At 41.2% G+C, this 18,150-nt stretch overlaps 1 protein-coding gene across 4 annotated transcripts in view; it reads left to right on the top strand.

The window, feature by feature from the left end:
• TMEM106A (transmembrane protein 106A) overlaps positions 1–18,150 on the top strand; it is a 234,112-nt gene that overhangs the window by 75,543 nt on the left and 140,419 nt on the right. For all 4 annotated transcript variants that reach the window (XM_053699589.1, XM_053699590.1, XM_053699591.1 and 1 more), the window contains one exon: positions 9,544–9,761. In XM_053699589.1, the coding sequence (XP_053555564.1) occupies positions 9,551–9,761 (211 nt within the window). In that variant the 5' untranslated portion in view covers positions 9,544–9,550. The remainder of the gene's footprint in view (positions 1–9,543; positions 9,762–18,150) is intronic.

The raw sequence follows: 18,150 nt of genomic DNA, 5'->3' as shown, positions 1-18,150 counted from the left end.
ATTGCGTCATTGCTAACACAGATATTATCAATTGGTGATTATCATACTATATAATTGATAATATCTGTGTTGGCAATGACACAATAACTACTCCAGAATTGTTATTGTTTAAAAAGATAGATATAAGATTACCTATTCCCCAGTTTTGCATAACCAACACTGTTATATTACACTTTTTACCTCTGTGATTACCTTGTATCTAAGCCTCTGCAGACTGCCCCCTTATTTCAGTTCTTTTGACAGATTTGCTGTTTAGCCAATCAGTGCTGACTCATAAATAACTCCACGGGATTGAGCACAATGTTTATTTATTTGGCATACACCAACTAGCGTTGTCTAACTGTGGAAAAACTGTCAAAATGCACTGAGATAAGAGGCGGCCTTCAAGGGCTTAGAAATTAGTATATGAGCCTACCTAGGTTTAGCTTTCAACAAAGAATACCAAGAGCACCAAGCAAATGTGATGATAAAAGTAAATTGGAAAGTTGATTGAAATTGCATGCCCTATCTGAATCATGAAAGTTTAATTTTGACTAGACTGTTCCGTTAAGGATCTGTTTGACCGTAAACGGTATATTAAACTGTGCTTTTCATAAATAGTTTATTATCTACCATCTGAAAAAAACAATATGGTTCTGTCTTTATTAGAATGTCGTCTGACCGCATTACCTTTTTATAAAATAGCTGTTTTGTTTGTACATTATAGGGGGCTGTTAATATATGTTAGAAGAGTCATGTGTTTCCACTTGTGTAAGTATTTTTGCACAGAAAAGAGGGCGAACAATGGAAATTATTAAAATGACAATAAAGAACTCTAAATAAAAACTTGGGGATTTCCATAGCCCTTTTTCTGGATATGAAAAAAGTCAGCATGTACTTTTAAAGCATAGGGGAGCTATTAGAGAAAAATGACTGCCTTTGCCCTTTACAGTATTATATTACGTTAATTTAGCTTGCACAAAAGAGAGGGAATATATTAAATATTGGATGACAGATGCATACAATTTGAGGAGGGAAGAAGCTTGTTTTCTTTTCTGCATCAAATAAATTTGTTTACAAAAAAGTCAAATATTTGTTTAAAAAATAAAAACAGTAATTTGCAATGTACAATACAGAATACAGGGCACAAAAGAATATAGTTTAAAAAACTTGCTATACTTTCATGCTAAAGGACCAGTAAATACAGTAGATTTGCATAAACAACAAATGCATGATAAAATGGCAATGCAATAGCATTTTTCCATTCCTCCCAGTATCATGTGACAGCCATCAGCCAATCACAAATGCATATATGTATATTCTATGAATTCTTGAACATGTTCAGTAGGAGTTGGTGACTCAAAAATTTAAATATAAAAATACTGTGCACATTTTGTTAATGGAAGTTGTGACGACCAGGGTTAACTAACCCTGCACCAGTCACTTGTTTGGCACAGAAAGGGTTAACAGACCCTCTCAAGTTTAACCAATCTGTCAGTCTAGCCACTTCAGGCAAGCCTGTGACTTAGTTCAGTGGGTGCAATGGTTAACAACACTCTCTAGTCTGTCCCAGAATTGGAAAAAAATGCCCACACATCCCTTTAATGCCACCTACACTAAACTATCTCTATCTCTAAGCTGCCACCACTTTAGATTTATTATATGGGAAATCTTAATGCACCCAGACTCTCAAATTAAATCCCAGAATACAATTTAGCAAAAATCACAGTAATAATACTACCAGTCTGTTTCAGTAAAGTGGTTCAAATATTAGACAAAGGCAAAAGCTTAATAAAGGAATGATTTATTATGCAGAAAATTATGCACAGTGCATTATTAATAAAAGGATGTTAACAAATAGAATTATACACAAGCAAACAGTTTTGAAAAATAAAAAGGAGAAATAACAGAAACCTTATACTTTCTTAGATTAGGTATCTGCGCCAGGGAGATTGGCAGGAAAAGATGGTCACTCACTCTGTTGATACACAGCCTCCCATGTAGAATGAACAACTTGTATTGTTAGACACAACATTTAATACCTTTTTTTCTCTGATATCAAATTGTTTGACCCAACTATCTTACAGAGGGGCCAGAAATATCCACTCCCCTCTTTTTACGACATGTCATAAAGTTCAGAGTCTTTGGCTGAAATTATAGAGCACCTTAGAATTTCTGTTTTACATATTCAGCACATACACCTATATAAACAATTTCCCAGCGACATCATGAGAATTAATTTGGTACCAAATATGACATGGTTGTCATATTTTCATCATCTAGTGTCATAATATGGTTAAAAGCATGTCTCAAGTTGTACTAGTGTCCTCTGATCGACTTTATCTAGCTCTGGGTAGAGGGCACCACTTTTTTTGCTGACATTTTTACTTAGAGCACCTTAGAATTTCTGTTTTACATATTCAGCACATACACCTATATAAACAATTTCCCAGCGACATCATGAGAATTAATTTGGTACCAAATATGACATGGTTGTCATATTTTCATCATCTAGTGTCATAATATGGTTAAAAGCATGTCTCAAGTTGTACTAGTGTCCTCTGATCGACTTTATCTAGCTCTGGGTAGAGGGCACCACTTTTTTTGCTGACATTTTTACTTGATGCATTTAATAGATACACAATAACATTTGGTCAAGTGAAACTATTTATTAGGGGTTATGGCTTATCTAAGGGAAAACACAGCAACATATTTCTTCTGAAAAAAACAAATGTTTCTCCAACATAGGTGTGTCCGGTCCACGGCGTCATCCTTACTTGTGGGATATTCTCTTCCCCAACAGGAAATGGCAAAGAGCCCAGCAAAGCTGGTCACATGATCCCTCCTAGGCTCCGCCTTCCCCAGTCATTCTCTTTGCCGTTGTACAGGCAACATCTCCACGGAGATGGCTTAGAGTTTTTTGGTGTTTAACTGTAGTTTTTATTCTTCAATCAAGAGTTTGTTATTTTAAAATAGTGCTGGTATGTACTATTTACTCTGAAACAGAAAAGTGATGAAGATTTCTGTTTGTAAGAGGAAAATGATTTTAGCAACCGTTACTAAAATCGATGGCTGTTTCCACACAGGACTGTTGAGAGGAATTAACTTCAGTTGGGGGAAACAGTGAGCAGACTTTTGCTGCTTGAGGTATGACACATTTCTAACAAGACGATGTAATGCTGGAAGCTGTCATTTTCCCTATGGGATCCGGTAAGCCATTTTTATTACATAAGAATAAAGGGCTTCACAAGGGCTTTTAAGACTGGTAGACATTTTCTGGGCTAAAACGATTGATATATAAGCATTTTTAATACTTCATAGCTTTGAGGAATTATTTTATTCTTGGGAATTATGTAAAATAACCGGCAGGCACTGTATTGGACACCTTATTCTCTAGGGGCTTTCCCTAATCATAGGCAGAGCCTCATTTTCGCGCCTTGTTTTTGGGAAGCATGACATGCAGATGCATGTGTGAGGAGCTCTGATACATAGAAAAGGCTTTCTGAAGGCGTCATTTGGTATCGTATTCCCCTTTGGGCTTGGTTGTGTCTCAGCAAAGCAGATACCAGGGACTGTATAGGGGTTAAATATAAAAACGGCTCAGGTTCCGTTATTTTAAGAGTTAAAGCTTTCAAATTTGGTGTGCAATACTTTTAAGGCTTTAAGACACTGTGGTGAAATTTTGGTGAATTTTGAACAATTCCTTCATACTTTTTCACATTTGCAGTAATAAAGTGTGTTCAGTTTAAAATTTAAAGTGACAGTAACGGTTTTATTTTAAAACGTTTTTTGTACTTTGTTATCAAGTTTATGCCTGTTTAACATGTCTGAACTACCAGATAGACTGTGTTCTGTATGTGGGGAAGCCAAGGTTCCTTCTCATTTAAATAGATGTGATTTATGTGACACAAAATTTAGAGAAAATGATGCCCAAGATGATTCCTCAAGTGAGGGGAGTAAGCATGGTACTGCATCATCCCCTCCTTCGTCTACGCCAGTCTTGCCCACACAGGAGGCCCCTAGTACATCTAGTGCGCCAATACTCCTTACTATGCAACAATTAACGGCTGTAATGGATAATTCTATCAAAAACATTTTAGCCAAAATGCCCACTTATCAGCGAAAGCGCGACTGCTCTGTTTTAGAAAATACGGAAGAGCATGAGGACGCTGATGATATTGGTTCTGAAGTGCCCCTACACCAGTCTGAGGGGGCCAGGGAGGTTTTGTCTGAGGGAGAAATTTCAGATTCAGGGAAAATTTCTCAACAAGCTGAACCTGATGTGATTACATTCAAATTTAAATTGGAACATCTCCGCGCTCTGCTTAAGGAGGTGTTATCTACTCTGGATGATTGTGAGAATTTGGTCATTCCAGAGAAATTATGTAAGATGGACAAGTTCCTAGAGGTCCCGGGGCCCCCCGAAGCTTTTCCTATACCCAAGCGGGTGGCGGATATTGTAAACAAAGAATGGGAAAGGCCCGGCATACCTTTCGTCCCTCCCCCTATATTCAAGAAATTGTTTCCTATGGTCGACCCCAGAAAGGACTTATGGCAGACAGTCCCCAAGGTCGAGGGGGCGGTTTCTACTCTAAACAAACGCACCACTATACCCATAGAAGATAGTTGTGCTTTCAAAGATCCTATGGATAAAAAATTAGAGGGTTTGCTTAAAAAGATGTTTGTTCAGCAAGGTTACCTTCTACAACCAATTTCATGCATTGTTCCTGTCACTACAGCAGCGTGTTTCTGGTTCGATGAACTAGAAAAGGCGCTCAATAAAGATTCTTCTTATGAGGATATTTTGGACAGAATTCATGCTCTCAAATTGGCTAACTCTTTCACCTTAGACGCCACTTTGCAATTGGCTAGATTAGCGGCGAAAAATTCTGGGTTTGCTATTGTGGCGCGCAGAGCGCTTTGGCTAAAATCTTGGTCAGCGGATGCGTCTTCCAAGAATAAATTGCTTAACATTCCTTTCAAGGGGAAAACGCTGTTTGGCCCTGACTTGAAAGAGATTATTTCTGATATCACTGGGGGTAAGGGCCACGCCCTTCCTCAGGATAGGTCTTTCAAGTCTAAAAATAAACCAAATTTTCGTCCCTTTCGCAGAAACGGACCAGCCACAAGTGCTACATCCTCTAATCAAGAGGGTAATACTTCTCAAGCCAAGCCAGCCTGGAGGCCAATGCAAGGCTGGAACAAAGGTAAGCAGGCCAAGAAACCTGCCACTGCTACCAAGACAGCATGAGATGTTGGCCCCCGATCCGGGACCGGATCTGGTGGGGGGCAGACTCTCTCTCTTCGCTCAGGCTTGGGCAAGAGATGTTCTGGATCCTTGGGCGCTGGAAATAGTCTCCCAAGGTTATCTTCTGGAATTCAAGGGGCTTCCCCCAAGGGGGAGGTTCCACAGGTCTCAATTGTCTTCAGACCACATAAAAAAACAGGCATTCTTACATTGTGTAGAAGACCTGTTAAAAATGGGAGTGATTCATCCTGTTCCATTAGGAGAACAAGGGATGGGGTTCTACTCCAATCTGTTCATAGTTCCCAAAAAAGAGGGAACATTCAGACCAATCTTAGATCTCAAGATCCTAAACAAGTTTCTCAAGGTTCCATCGTTCAAAATGGAAACCATTCGAACAATTCTTCCTTCCATCCAGGAAGGTCAATTCATGACCACGGTGGATTTAAAGGATGCGTATCTACATATTCCTATCCACAAGGAACATCATCGGTTCCTAAGGTTCGCCTTTCTGGACAAGCATTACCAGTTTGTGGCACTTCCGTTCGGATTAGCCACTGCTCCAAGAATTTTCACAAAGGTACTGGGGTCCCTTCTAGCGGTGCTAAGACCAAGGGGCATTGCAGTAGTACCTTACTTGGACGACATTCTGATTCAAGCGTCGTCCCTTCCACAAGCAAAGGCTCACACGGACATCGTCCTGGCCTTTCTCAGATCTCACGGGTGGAAAGTGAACGTAGAAAAAAGTTCTCTATCTCCGTCAACAAGAGTTCCCTTCTTGGGAACAATAATAGACTCCTTAGAAATGAGGATTTTTCTGACAGAGGCCAGAAAATCAAAACTTCTAAACTCTTGTCAAGTACTTTATTCTGTTCCTCTTCCTTCCATAGCGCAGTGCATGGAAGTAATAGGTTTGATGGTCGCGGCAATGGACATAGTTCCTTTTGCGCAAATTCATCTGAGACCGTTACAACTGTGCATGCTCAGTCAGTGGAATGGGGATTATACAGACTTGTCTCCGACGATACAAGTAGATCAGAGGACCAGAGATTCACTCCGTTGGTGGCTGTCCCTGGACAACCTGTCACAGGGGATGAGCTTCCGCAGACCAGAGTGGGTCATTGTCACGACCGACGCCAGTCTGGTGGGCTGGGGCGCGGTCTGGGGACTCCTGAAAGCTCAGGGTCTTTGGTCTCGGGAAGAATCTCTTCTCCCGATAAATATTCTGGAACTAAGAGCGATATTCAATGCTCTCAAGGCTTGGCCTCAGCTAGCAAAGGCCAAATTCATACGGTTTCAATCGGACAACATGACGACTGTTGCGTACATCAACCATCAGGGGGGAACAAGGAGTTCCCTGGCGATGGAAGAAGTGACCAAAATCATTCATTGGGCGGAGTCTCACTCCTGCCACTTGTCTGCAATCCACATTCCAGGAGTGGAAAATTGGGAAGCGGATTTTCTGAGTCGTCAGTCATTTCATCCGGGGGAGTGGGAACTCCATCCGGAAATCTTTGCCCAAATTACTCAGTTGTGGGGCAGTCCAGACATGGATCTGATGGCCTCTCGTCAGAACTTCAAGGTTCCTTGCTACGGGTCCAGATCCAGGGATCCCAAGGCGACTCTAGTAGATGCACTAGTAGCACCTTGGACCTTCAAACTAGCGTATGTATTCCCACCGTTTCCTCTCATCCCCAGGCTGGTAGCCAGGATCTATCAGGAGAGGGCATCGGTGATCTTGATAGCTCCTGCGTGGCCACGCAGGACTTGGTATGCAGACCTGGTGAATATGTCATCGGCTCCACCATGGAAGCTACCTTTGAGACGGGACCTTCTTGTTCAAGGTCCGTTCGAACATCCGAATCTGGTCTCACTCCAACTGACTGCTTGGAGATTGAACGCTTGATTTTATCAAAGCGAGGGTTCTCAGATTCTGTCATTGATACTCTTGTTCAGGCCAGAAAGCCTGTAACTAGAAAAATTTACCATAAAATATGGAAAAAATATATCTGTTGGTGTGAATCTAAAGGATTCCCATGGAACAAGATAAAAATTCCTAAGATTCTATCCTTTCTACAAGAGGGTTTGGAGAAAGGATTATCTGCAAGTTCTTTGAAGGGACAGATTTCTGCTTTATCTGTTTTACTTCACAAAAAGCTGGCGGCTGTGCCAGATGTTCAAGCTTTTGTTCAGGCTCTGGTTAGAATCAAGCCTGTTTACAAACCTTTGACTCCTCCTTGGAGTCTCAATTTAGTTCTTTCAGTTCTTCAGGGGGTTCCGTTTGAACCCTTACATTCCGTTGATATTAAGTTATTATCTTGGAAAGTTTTGTTTTTGGTTGCAATTTCTTCTGCTAGAAGAGTTTCAGAGTTATCTGCTCTGCAGTGTTCTCCTCCTTATCTGGTGTTCCATGCAGATAAGGTGGTTTTGCGTACTAAACCTGGTTTTCTTCCGAAAGTTGTTTCTAACAAAAACATTAACCAGGAGATAGTCGTGCCTTCTTTGTGTCCGAATCCAGTTTCAAAGAAGGAACGTTTGTTGCACAATTTGGATGTAGTTCGTGCTCTAAAATTCTATTTAGATGCTACAAAGGATTTTAGACAAACATCTTCCTTGTTTGTTGTTTATTCTGGTAAAAGGAGAGGTCAAAAAGCAACTTCTACCTCTCTCTCTTTTTGGCTTAAAAGCATCATCAGATTGGCTTACGAGACTGCCGGACGGCAGCCTCCTGAAAGAATCACAGCTCATTCCACTAGGGCCGTGGCTTCCACATGGGCCTTCAAGAACGAGGCTTCTGTTGATCAGATATGTAAGGCAGCGACTTGGTCTTCACTGCACACTTTTACTAAATTTTACAAATTTGATACTTTTGCTTCTTCTGAGGCTATTTTTGGGAGAAAGGTTTTGCAAGCCGTGGTGCCTTCCATCTAGGTGACCTGATTTGCTCCCTCCCTTCATCCGTGTCCTAAAGCTTTGGTATTGGTTCCCACAAGTAAGGATGACGCCGTGGACCGGACACACCTATGTTGGAGAAAACAGAATTTATGTTTACCTGATAAATTACTTTCTCCAACGGTGTGTCCGGTCCACGGCCCGCCCTGGTTTTTTAATCAGGTCTGATAATTTATTTTCTTTAACTACAGTCACCACGGTATCATATGATTTCTCCTATGCAAATATTCCTCCTTTACGTCGGTCGAATGACTGGGGAAGGCGGAGCCTAGGAGGGATCATGTGACCAGCTTTGCTGGGCTCTTTGCCATTTCCTGTTGGGGAAGAGAATATCCCACAAGTAAGGATGACGCCGTGGACCGGACACACCGTTGGAGAAAGTAATTTATCAGGTAAACATAAATTCTGTTTTTTAGCAAACAAGCTAAATAAAATTAACCTATTAGCATCTGAATCATGAGGTATTCATTGCAGAAGTAAATTAGAATATTGTTTAAAATATAATGCTCTATCTGAATCATAAAAGTTTAATTTTGACCTAAGTATCCCTTTAAGCAAATAGGGAAATGTATGTTTGGTAGAAATGAAAAAATACTTATAGCACTATGATGAAACTGTGCATTGGCTGCAAGTACTTTACAATTCATTGGGTTAAAGGGACAGTATACACCAATTTTTATATAACAGCATGTAATAGACACCACTATAAGTAGAAAAATATGCACAGATACTGATCTTAAAATCCAGTATAAAACTTTTTAAAAACTTTACTTAGAAGATCCCAGTTTAGCACTGTTGAAGATGTTAGGCTGGGACACCACGTAAAAGGGGCTGGAAATAGAAGAAGAGCAGACCTTCCCTGCATATGAAAAGACAGATAACATAAACAGGAGTCTGTAAACAAGTGTATACATCCGACACTGTGGGGCTTGGTTAGGAGTCTGAAATTCTATCTTATCTAAAAGGACATTGGACATTAGATTTCTTTGCATGAATGTTTTGTAGATGATCCATTTATATAGCCCACCTGGGTGTATTTTTGTAAAAATGTGTAGTTTTGCCTATTTTTTTTTTATAAAACTTTAATGATATTCAGATTCCTATCCTGGGAGCTTCTAAGTAAGGTTTTATACTGGATTTTTAGATCACTATCTAACATTTTACATACATTAAAGTACAGATACACTCTTGCTTGGCTTTTTGGTGTTTTTGAAGACTGGATAAACGTATCCACCCCAATTTTAATTAAATAATGGTAAAAATAATTTGAAATATTATTTAATTCCTTTAAACTTGGTCTTTGATCAATATATGATTCCTTATTTTCAGATATAAAATAATTATTATTCTTGTGTGTGTGGTTTCAGGGGCATCATGAAGAAAGCACTGTCTGGTTTGAAGCACTTGATAATGCCGGGGGGTGGAGAGACTGATCCAGTATTAAGCTGCAAAAGGGAAGACGCATCACCATCATATATGAGTATAAATCACAGTGACACATCCGGTTCCTCTCACTCCTCTGAATCTGATTCCCGGGGGAGTGCTGCCTGCCCCTCCTGTCGTGGGACTGGGCGAATACCAAGAGGTATGTGTGTACTCACAAGCTGGTATGCACTGATTTAATCATTTTAAATCTAACTGAAGCAGGTGGCATAACCTTTTCATCTAATCCTTTATAAACTACACATAGTGGTACATGGCTGCTAATTAAAGGGACATTGTACACCAGATTTTTCTTTGCATAAATGTTTTGTAGATGATTTATTTGTAAAGCACATCTGGTAGTGTTTTTGTAACAATGTATAGTTTCTCCAACATAGGTGTGTCCGGTCCACGGCGTCATCCTTACTTGTGGGATATTCTCTTCCCCAACAGGAAATGGCAAAGAGCCCAGCAAAGCTGGTCACATGATCCCTCCTAGGCTCCGCCTTCCCCAGTCATTCTCTTTGCCGTTGTACAGGCAACATCTCCACGGAGATGGCTTAGAGTTTTTTAGTGTTTAACTGTAGTTTTTATTATTCAATCAAGAGTTTGTTATTTTAAAATAGTGCTGGTATGTACTATTTACTCTGAAACAGAAAAGAGATGAAGATTTCTGTTTGTAAGAGGAAAATGATTTTAGCAACCGTTACTAAAATCGATGGCTGTTTCCACACAGGACTGTTGAGAGGAATTAACTTCAGTTGGGGGAACAGTGAGCAGACTTTTGCTGCTTGAGGTATGACACATTCTAACAAGACGATGTAATGCTGGAAGCTGTCATTTTCCCTATGGGATCCGGTAAGCCATTTTTATTACAGAAAGAAAAAAAAAGGGCTTCACAAGGGCTTTTTAAGACTGTAGACATTTTCTGGGCTAAATCGATTTATATATAAACATATTTTATACTACATAGCCTTGAGGAATTATTTTAATCTTGGGAATTATGTAAAATAACCGGCAGGCACTGTATTGGACACCTTATTCTCTAGGGGCTTTCCCTAATCATAGGCAGAGTCTCATTTTCGCGCCTCTATTGCGCACTTGTTTTTGAGAAGCATGACATGCAGATGCATGTGTGAGGAGCTCTGATACATAGAAAAGACTTTCTGAAGGCGTCATTTGGTATCGTATTCCCCTTTGGGCTTGGTTGGGTCTCAGCAAAGCAGATACCAGGGACTGTAAAGGGGTTAAATATAAAAACGGCTCCGGTTCCGTTATTTTAAGGGTTAAAGCTTCCAAATTTGGTGTGCAATACTTTTAAGGCTTTAAGACACTGTGGTGAAATTTTGGTGAATTTTGAACAATTCCTTCATTCTTTTTCGCAATTGCAGTAATAAAGTGTGTTCAGTTTAAAATTTAAAGTGACAGTAACGGTTTATTTTAAAACGTTTTTTGTACTTTGTTATCAAGTTTTTGCCTGTTTAACATGTTTGAACTACCAGATAGACTGTGTTCTGAATGTGGGGAAGCCAAGGTTCCTTCTCATTTAAATAGATGTGATTTATGTGACACAAAATTTAGAGAAAATGATGCCCAAGATGATTCCTCAAGTGAGGGGAGTAAGCATGGTACTGCATCATCCCCTCCTTCGTCTACACCAGTCTTGCCCACACAGGAGGCCCCTAGTACATCTAGCGCGCCAATACTCCTTACTATGCAACAATTAACGGCTGTAATGGATAATTCTATCAAAAACATTTTAGCCAAAATGCCCACTTATCAGCGAAAGCGCGACTGCTCTGTTTTAGAAAATACTGAAGAGCACGAGGACGCTGATGATATTGGTTCTGAAGGGCCCCTACACCAGTCTGAGGGGGCCAGGGAGGTTTTGTCTGAGGGAGAAATTTCAGATTCAGGGAAAATTTCTCAACAAGCTGAACCTGATGTGATTACATTTAAATTTAAATTGGAACATCTCCGCGCTCTGCTTAAGGAGGTGTTATCCACTCTGGATGATTGTGAGAATTTGGTCATTCCAGAGAAACTATGTAAAATGGACAAGTTCCTAGAGGTCCCGGGGCCCCCCGAAGCTTTTCCTATACCCAAGCGGGTGGCGGACATTGTAAATAAAGAATGGGAAAGGCCCGGTATACCTTTCGTCCCTCCCCCCATATTTAAAAAATTGTTTCCTATGGTCGACCCCAGAAAGGACTTATGGCAGACAGTCCCCAAGGTCGAGGGGGCGGTTTCTACTCTAACAAACGCACCACTATACCCATAGAAGATAGTTGTGCTTTCAAAGATCCTATGGATAAAAAATTAGAAGGTTTGCTTAAAAAGATGTTTGTTCAGCAAGGTTACCTTCTACAACCAATTTCATGCATTGTTCCTGTCACTACAGCAGCGTGTTTCTGGTTCGATGAGCTAGAAAAGGCGCTCAATAATAATTCTTCTTCTTATGAGGAGATTATGGACAGAATTCATGCTCTCAAATTGGCTAATTCTTTCACCCTAGACGCCACTTTGCAATTGGCTAGGTTAGCGGCGAAAAATTCTGGTTTTGCTATTGTGGCGTGCAGAGCGCTTTGGTTAAAATCTTGGTCAGCGGATGCGTCTTCCAAGAACAAATTGCTTAACATTCCTTTCAAGGGGAAAACGCTGTTTGGCCCTGACTTGAAGGAGATTATCTCTGATATCACTGGGGGCAAGGGCCACGCCCTTCCTCAGGATAGGTCTTTCAAGGCCAAAAATAAACCTAATTTTCGTCCCTTTTGCAGAAACGGACCAGCCCCAAGTGCTACGTCCTCTAAGCAAGAGGGTAATACTTCTCAAGCCAAGCCAGCCTGGAGACCAATGCAAGGCTTGAACAAAGGAAAGCAGGCCAAGAAACCTGCCACTGCTACCAAGACAGCATGAGATGTTGGCCCCCGATCCGGGACCGGATCTGGTGGGGGGCAGACTCTCTCTCTTCGCTCAGGCTTGGGCAAGAGATGTTCTGGATCCTTGGGCACTAGAAATAGTCTCCCAAGGTTATCTTCTGGAATTCAAGGGGCTTCCCCCAAGGGGGAGGTTCCACAGGTCTCAATTGTCTTCAGACCACATAAAAAAACAGGCATTCTTACATTGTGTAGAAGACCTGTTAAAAATGGGAGTGATTCATCCTGTTCCATTAGGAGAACAAGGGATGGGGTTCTACTCCAATCTGTTCGTAGTTCCCAAAAAAGAGGGAACATTCAGACCAATCTTAGATCTCAAGATCCTAAACAAGTTTCTCAAGGTTCCATCGTTCAAAATGGAAACCATTCGAACAATTCTTCCTTCCATCCAGGAAGGTCAATTCATGACCACGGTGGATTTAAAGGATGCGTATCTACATATTCCTATCCACAAGGAACATCATCGGTTCCTAAGGTTCGCATTCCTGGACAAGCATTACCAGTTTGTGGCACTTCAGTTCGGATTAGCCACTGCTCCAAGGATTTTCACAAAGGTACTAGGGTCCCTTCTAGCGGTGCTAAGACCAAGGGGCATTGCAGTAGTACCTTACTTGGACGACATTCTGATTCAAGCGTCGTCCCTTCCTCAAGCAAAGGCTCACACGGACATTGTCCTGACCTTTCTCAGATCTCACGGGTGGAAAGTGAACGTAGAAAAAAGTTCTCTATCTCCGTCAACAAGGGTTCCCTTCTTGGGAACAATAATAGGCTCCTTAGAAATGAGGATTTTTCTGACAGAGGCCAGAAAATCAAAACTTCTAAACTCTTGTCAAATACTTCATTCTGTTCCTCTTCCTTCCATAGCGCAGTGCATGGAAGTAATAGGTTTGATGGTAGCGGCAATGGACATAGTTCCTTTTGCGCGAATTCATCTAAGACCATTACAACTGTGCATGCTCAGTCAGTGGAATGGGGACTATACAGACTTGTCTCCGACGATACAAGTAGATCAGAGGACCAGAGATTCACTCCGTTGGTGGCTGTCCCTGGACAACCTGTCACAGGGGATGAGCTTCCGCAGACCAGAGCGGGTCATTGTCACGACCGACGCCAGTCTGGTGGGCTGGGGCGCGGTCTGGGGACCCCTGAAAGCTCAGGGTCTTTGGTCTCGGGAAGAATCTCTTCTCCCGATAAATATTCTGGAACTGAGAGCGATATTCAATGCTCTCAAGGCTTGGCCTCAGCTAGCAAAGGCCAAGTTCATACGGTTTCAATCAGACAACATGACGACTGTTGCGTACATCAACCATCAGGGGGGAACAAGGAGTTCCCTGGCGATGGAAGAAGTGACCAAAATCATTCAATGGGCGGAGACTCACTCCTGCCACTTGTCTGCAATCCACATCCCAGGAGTGGAAAATTGGGAAGCGGATTTTCTGAGTCGTCAGACATTTCATCCGGGGGAGTGGGAACTCCATCCGGAAATCTTTGCCCAAATTACTCAATTGTGGGGCATTCAGACATGGATCTGATGGCCTCTCGTCAGAACTTCAAGGTTCCTTGCTACGGGTCCAGATCCAGGGATCCCAAGGCGACTCTAGTAGATGCACTAGTAGCACCTTGGACCTTCAAACTAGCTTATGTATTCCCGCCGTTTCCTCTCATCCCCAGGCTGGTAGCCAGGATCAATCAGGAGAGGGCATCGGTGATCTTGATAGCTCCTGCGTGGCCACGCAGGACTTGGTATGCAGACCTGGTGAATATGTCATCGGCTCCACCATGGAAGCTACCTTTGTGACGAGATCTTCTTGTTCAAGGTCCGTTCGAACATCCGAATCTGGTCTCACTCCAACTGACTGCTTGGAGATTGAACGCTTGATCTTATCAAAGCGAGGGTTCTCAGATTCTGTCATTGATACTCTTGTTCAGGCCAGAAAGCCTGTAACTAGAAAAATTTACCACAAAATATGGAAAAAATATATCTGTTGGTGTGAATCTAAAGGACTCCCTTGGGACAAGGTAAAAATTCCTAAGATTCTATCCTTTCTTCAAGAAGGTTTGGAGAAAGGATTATCTGCAAGTTCCTTGAAGGGACAGATTTCTGCCTTGTCTGTGTTACTTCACAAAAAGCTGGCAGCTGTGCCAGATGTTCAAGCCTTTGTTCAGGCTCTGGTTAGAATCAAGCCTGTTTACAAACCTTTGACTCCTCCTTGGAGTCTCAATTTAGTTCTTTCAGTTCTTCAGGGGGTTCCGTTTGAACCCTTACATTCCGTTGATATTAAGTTATTATGTTGGAAAGTTTTGTTTTTGGTTGCAATTTCTTCTGCTAGAAGAGTTTCAGAATTATCTGCTCTGCAGTGTTCTCCTCCTTATCTGGTGTTCCATGCAGATAAGGTGGTTTTACGTACTAAACCTGGTTTTCTTCCGAAAGTTGTTTCTAACAAAAACATTAACCAGGAGATAGTCGTGCCTTCTTTGTGTCCGAATCCAGTTTCAAAGAAGGAACGTTTGTTGCACAATTTGGATGTTGTTCGTGCTCTAAAATTCTATTTAGATGCTACAAAGGATTTTAGACAAACATCTTCCTTGTTTGTTGTTTATTCTGGTAAAAGGAGAGGTCAAAAAGCAACTTCTACCTCTCTCTCTTTTTGGATTAAAAGCATCATCAGATTGGCTTATGAGACTGCCGGACGGCAGCCTCCTGAAATAATCACAGCTCATTCCACTAGGGCTGTGGCTTCCACATGGGCCTTCAAGAACGAGGCTTCTGTTGATCAGATATGTAGGCAGCGACTTGGTCTTCACTGCACACTTTTACTAAATTTTACAAATTTGATACTTTTGCTTCTTCTGAGGCTATTTTTGGGAGAAAGGTTTTGCAAGCCGTGGTGCCTTCCATCTAGGTGACCTGATTTGCTCCCTCCCTTCATCCGTGTCCTAAAGCTTTGGTATTGGTTCCCACAAGTAAGGATGACGCCGTGGACCGGACACACCTATGTTGGAGAAAACAGAATTTATGTTTACCTGATAAATTACTTTCTCCAACGGTGTGTCCGGTCCACGGCCCGCCCTGGTTTTTTAATCAGGTCTGATAATTTATTTTCTTTAACTACAGTCACCACGGTATCATATGGTTTCTCCTATGCAAATATTCCTCCTTTACGTCGGTCGAATGACTGGGGAAGGCGGAGCCTAGGAGGGATCATGTGACCAGCTTTGCTGGGCTCTTTGCCATTTCCTGTTGGGGAAGAGAATATCCCACAAGTAAGGATGACGCCGTGGACCGGACACACCGTTGGAGAAAGTAATTTATCAGGTATACATAAATTCTGTTTTTGCTGATTTTCAGACTCCTTTCCAAGCCCCAAAGATTTAGATGTATACTGATGTCTACAAACTTCAGTTTGCATAATGGGTCTTTTCGTATGCAGTGGAGGGGGGATTGTCTGATCTTAGCCCCTAATAGTGGGTGTCCCAGCCTAAACTAATCAATAGTGCTAAATTGGGTGATTCTATGTAAGTTTTAAAAAATGTTTTATTTGGTGTATACTGTCCCTTTAAAGTCCATTGATTGTATTCTCTTTAATACCTAATAGTACATTTAATTATGCTTAGGAAAAAATCATTATCATTTCATTATATGATTTTGTCCAATTCTCTAGTAATTTTGTTTCTGTTGTTGCCAGAGAAGACTGGAGTGCACCCTGCAAATGTCAGATCACTGACCCTACATTTTCCCACACAGTGTTTGCTTGATCAGCGTAGGAGCTAAATCTTTTCTTAAAATGACATAAAAACAAAAACATGATTCAGATAGCGCAAACAATTGCTTTCCTAAGACATGGAGAGTCCACAACGTCATTCCAATTACTAGTGGAATATTCACTCCTAGCCAGCAGGAGTAAGAAAAGAGCACCCCAGCAAGCTGTTAAGTGTCACTTCCTTTACCCATAGCCCCCAGTTATTCTCTTTCCCTCTGTCAATGGAGCAGGTGAAGTTTGGTGTCTGACGATATTAATTCCTTTTTTTGGGGTACTTTTTCCTGCAAGCAAGGATTTGGATTTAGCTCTGTCCACGTCAATCTCTTGAGTAAGAGTAGTGGTGGCTTTTAAGCAGTTAGAAAGTAGTGAGGTGGTCCTTGCTCAGATTTCTAACGTATTTGCTGCCCTTGGTATAAAAAGCCAGAGTTAGTTACTCTGTTCTGTCTTTTTCTACAGGTCTCTGTAAGGAGTTTGTGTTCTTTCACGCCTTGTGAGCTGGATTTGCAGGTACTTTGGTCTTCTAGGTCTTGGAGACTTGCACTTAAAGGGACATTAAACACTTTGAGATGGTAATATAAAATGATAAATTGTATATAATACAACAACTCTGCAATATACTTTCATTATTTATTTTGTCCTCTTTGCCTGTAATTCCATTCTGAAATTGTGAGCTTTTCAGTTCCTGTTAGAAATGGAAGTGCAGAACACTGTTAAATCCAGCACAACCATTGGCTGCACACTCTAGTGACCTATTTATAACTGACCCTAATTGGCCACAGCAGAGAAGGTAACACAAGTTACAACATGGCAGCTCCCAGTGTTTTATAGACACTAAAACTTTACACTTATTTTGTCACTTTTTAAACAACTAATGAAACTTTAAAAAATACATCTACATGTTAGTCATGGACTAATCTTTTCTTTGAATGCATCATTCTAGCTAGCATGTATTTAGTGTTTAATGTCCCTTTAAGAGGTTTTCTCTGCATTATTTATTGGGGACATGCTAAATTCTTAGTAGAGGATTTTATTTATGCATTGTGCAGGCACATAAAAACGTATGTGACAGGAGACTTAGGGGTTAATCTTCCTTTATGGATATGAAGGAGTTAACTTAAAATCTGTGGCTCATTTCCTTCTTAATACAAGGAGAGTCCACAGCATCATTCCTTACTGTTGGGAAATACTAAACCTGGCCACCAGGAGGAGGCAAAGACACCCCAGCCAGAGGCTTAAATACCTCTCCCAATTCCCATATCCCCCAGTCATTCTTTGCCTTTTGTCACAGGAGGATGGAAGAGAAATGTCAGAAGATTTCGGAATTGTTCCTCAGGAGGGATATATGCCTTTCGTTATGGAACTGGAGTTTTAAGTAGTCTTGTCAGCCTCCCAGTGAGAGCATTGACAAAAGTTAGTCTGGAGATGCAGGGAGAGTCTATCTGTGAACCCATCCAGACTGCCTGCTAACAGCTCCTTAAAGGGACACTTAACCCAAATTTTTTCTTTTGTGATTCAGATAGAGCATGCAACTTTCTAATTTACACCTATTATCAAATTTTCTTCATTCTCTTGGTATCTTTATTTGAAATGTAAGTTTAGATGCCAGCCCATTTTTGGTGAACAACCTGGGTTGTTCTTGCTGATTGGTGGATAAATTCACCCACCAATAAACAAGGGCTGTCCAGGCTTCTGAACTAAAACAATAGCTTAGATGCCTTCATTTTCAAATAAAGATAGCAAGAGAATGAAGAAAAATTGATAAAAGGAGTAAATGATAAAGTTGCATAAAATTGCATGCTCCATCTGAATTACGAAAGAAAAAAATTGGGTTCAGTGTCCCTTTAAGCAACCAGTG

This window comes from Bombina bombina, chromosome 1, assembly GCF_027579735.1.
Source record: "Bombina bombina isolate aBomBom1 chromosome 1, aBomBom1.pri, whole genome shotgun sequence".
In the NCBI taxonomy this organism is placed as follows: Eukaryota; Metazoa; Chordata; class Amphibia; order Anura; family Bombinatoridae; genus Bombina; species Bombina bombina.
This window is presented reverse-complemented; position numbering and strand designations above follow the sequence as displayed.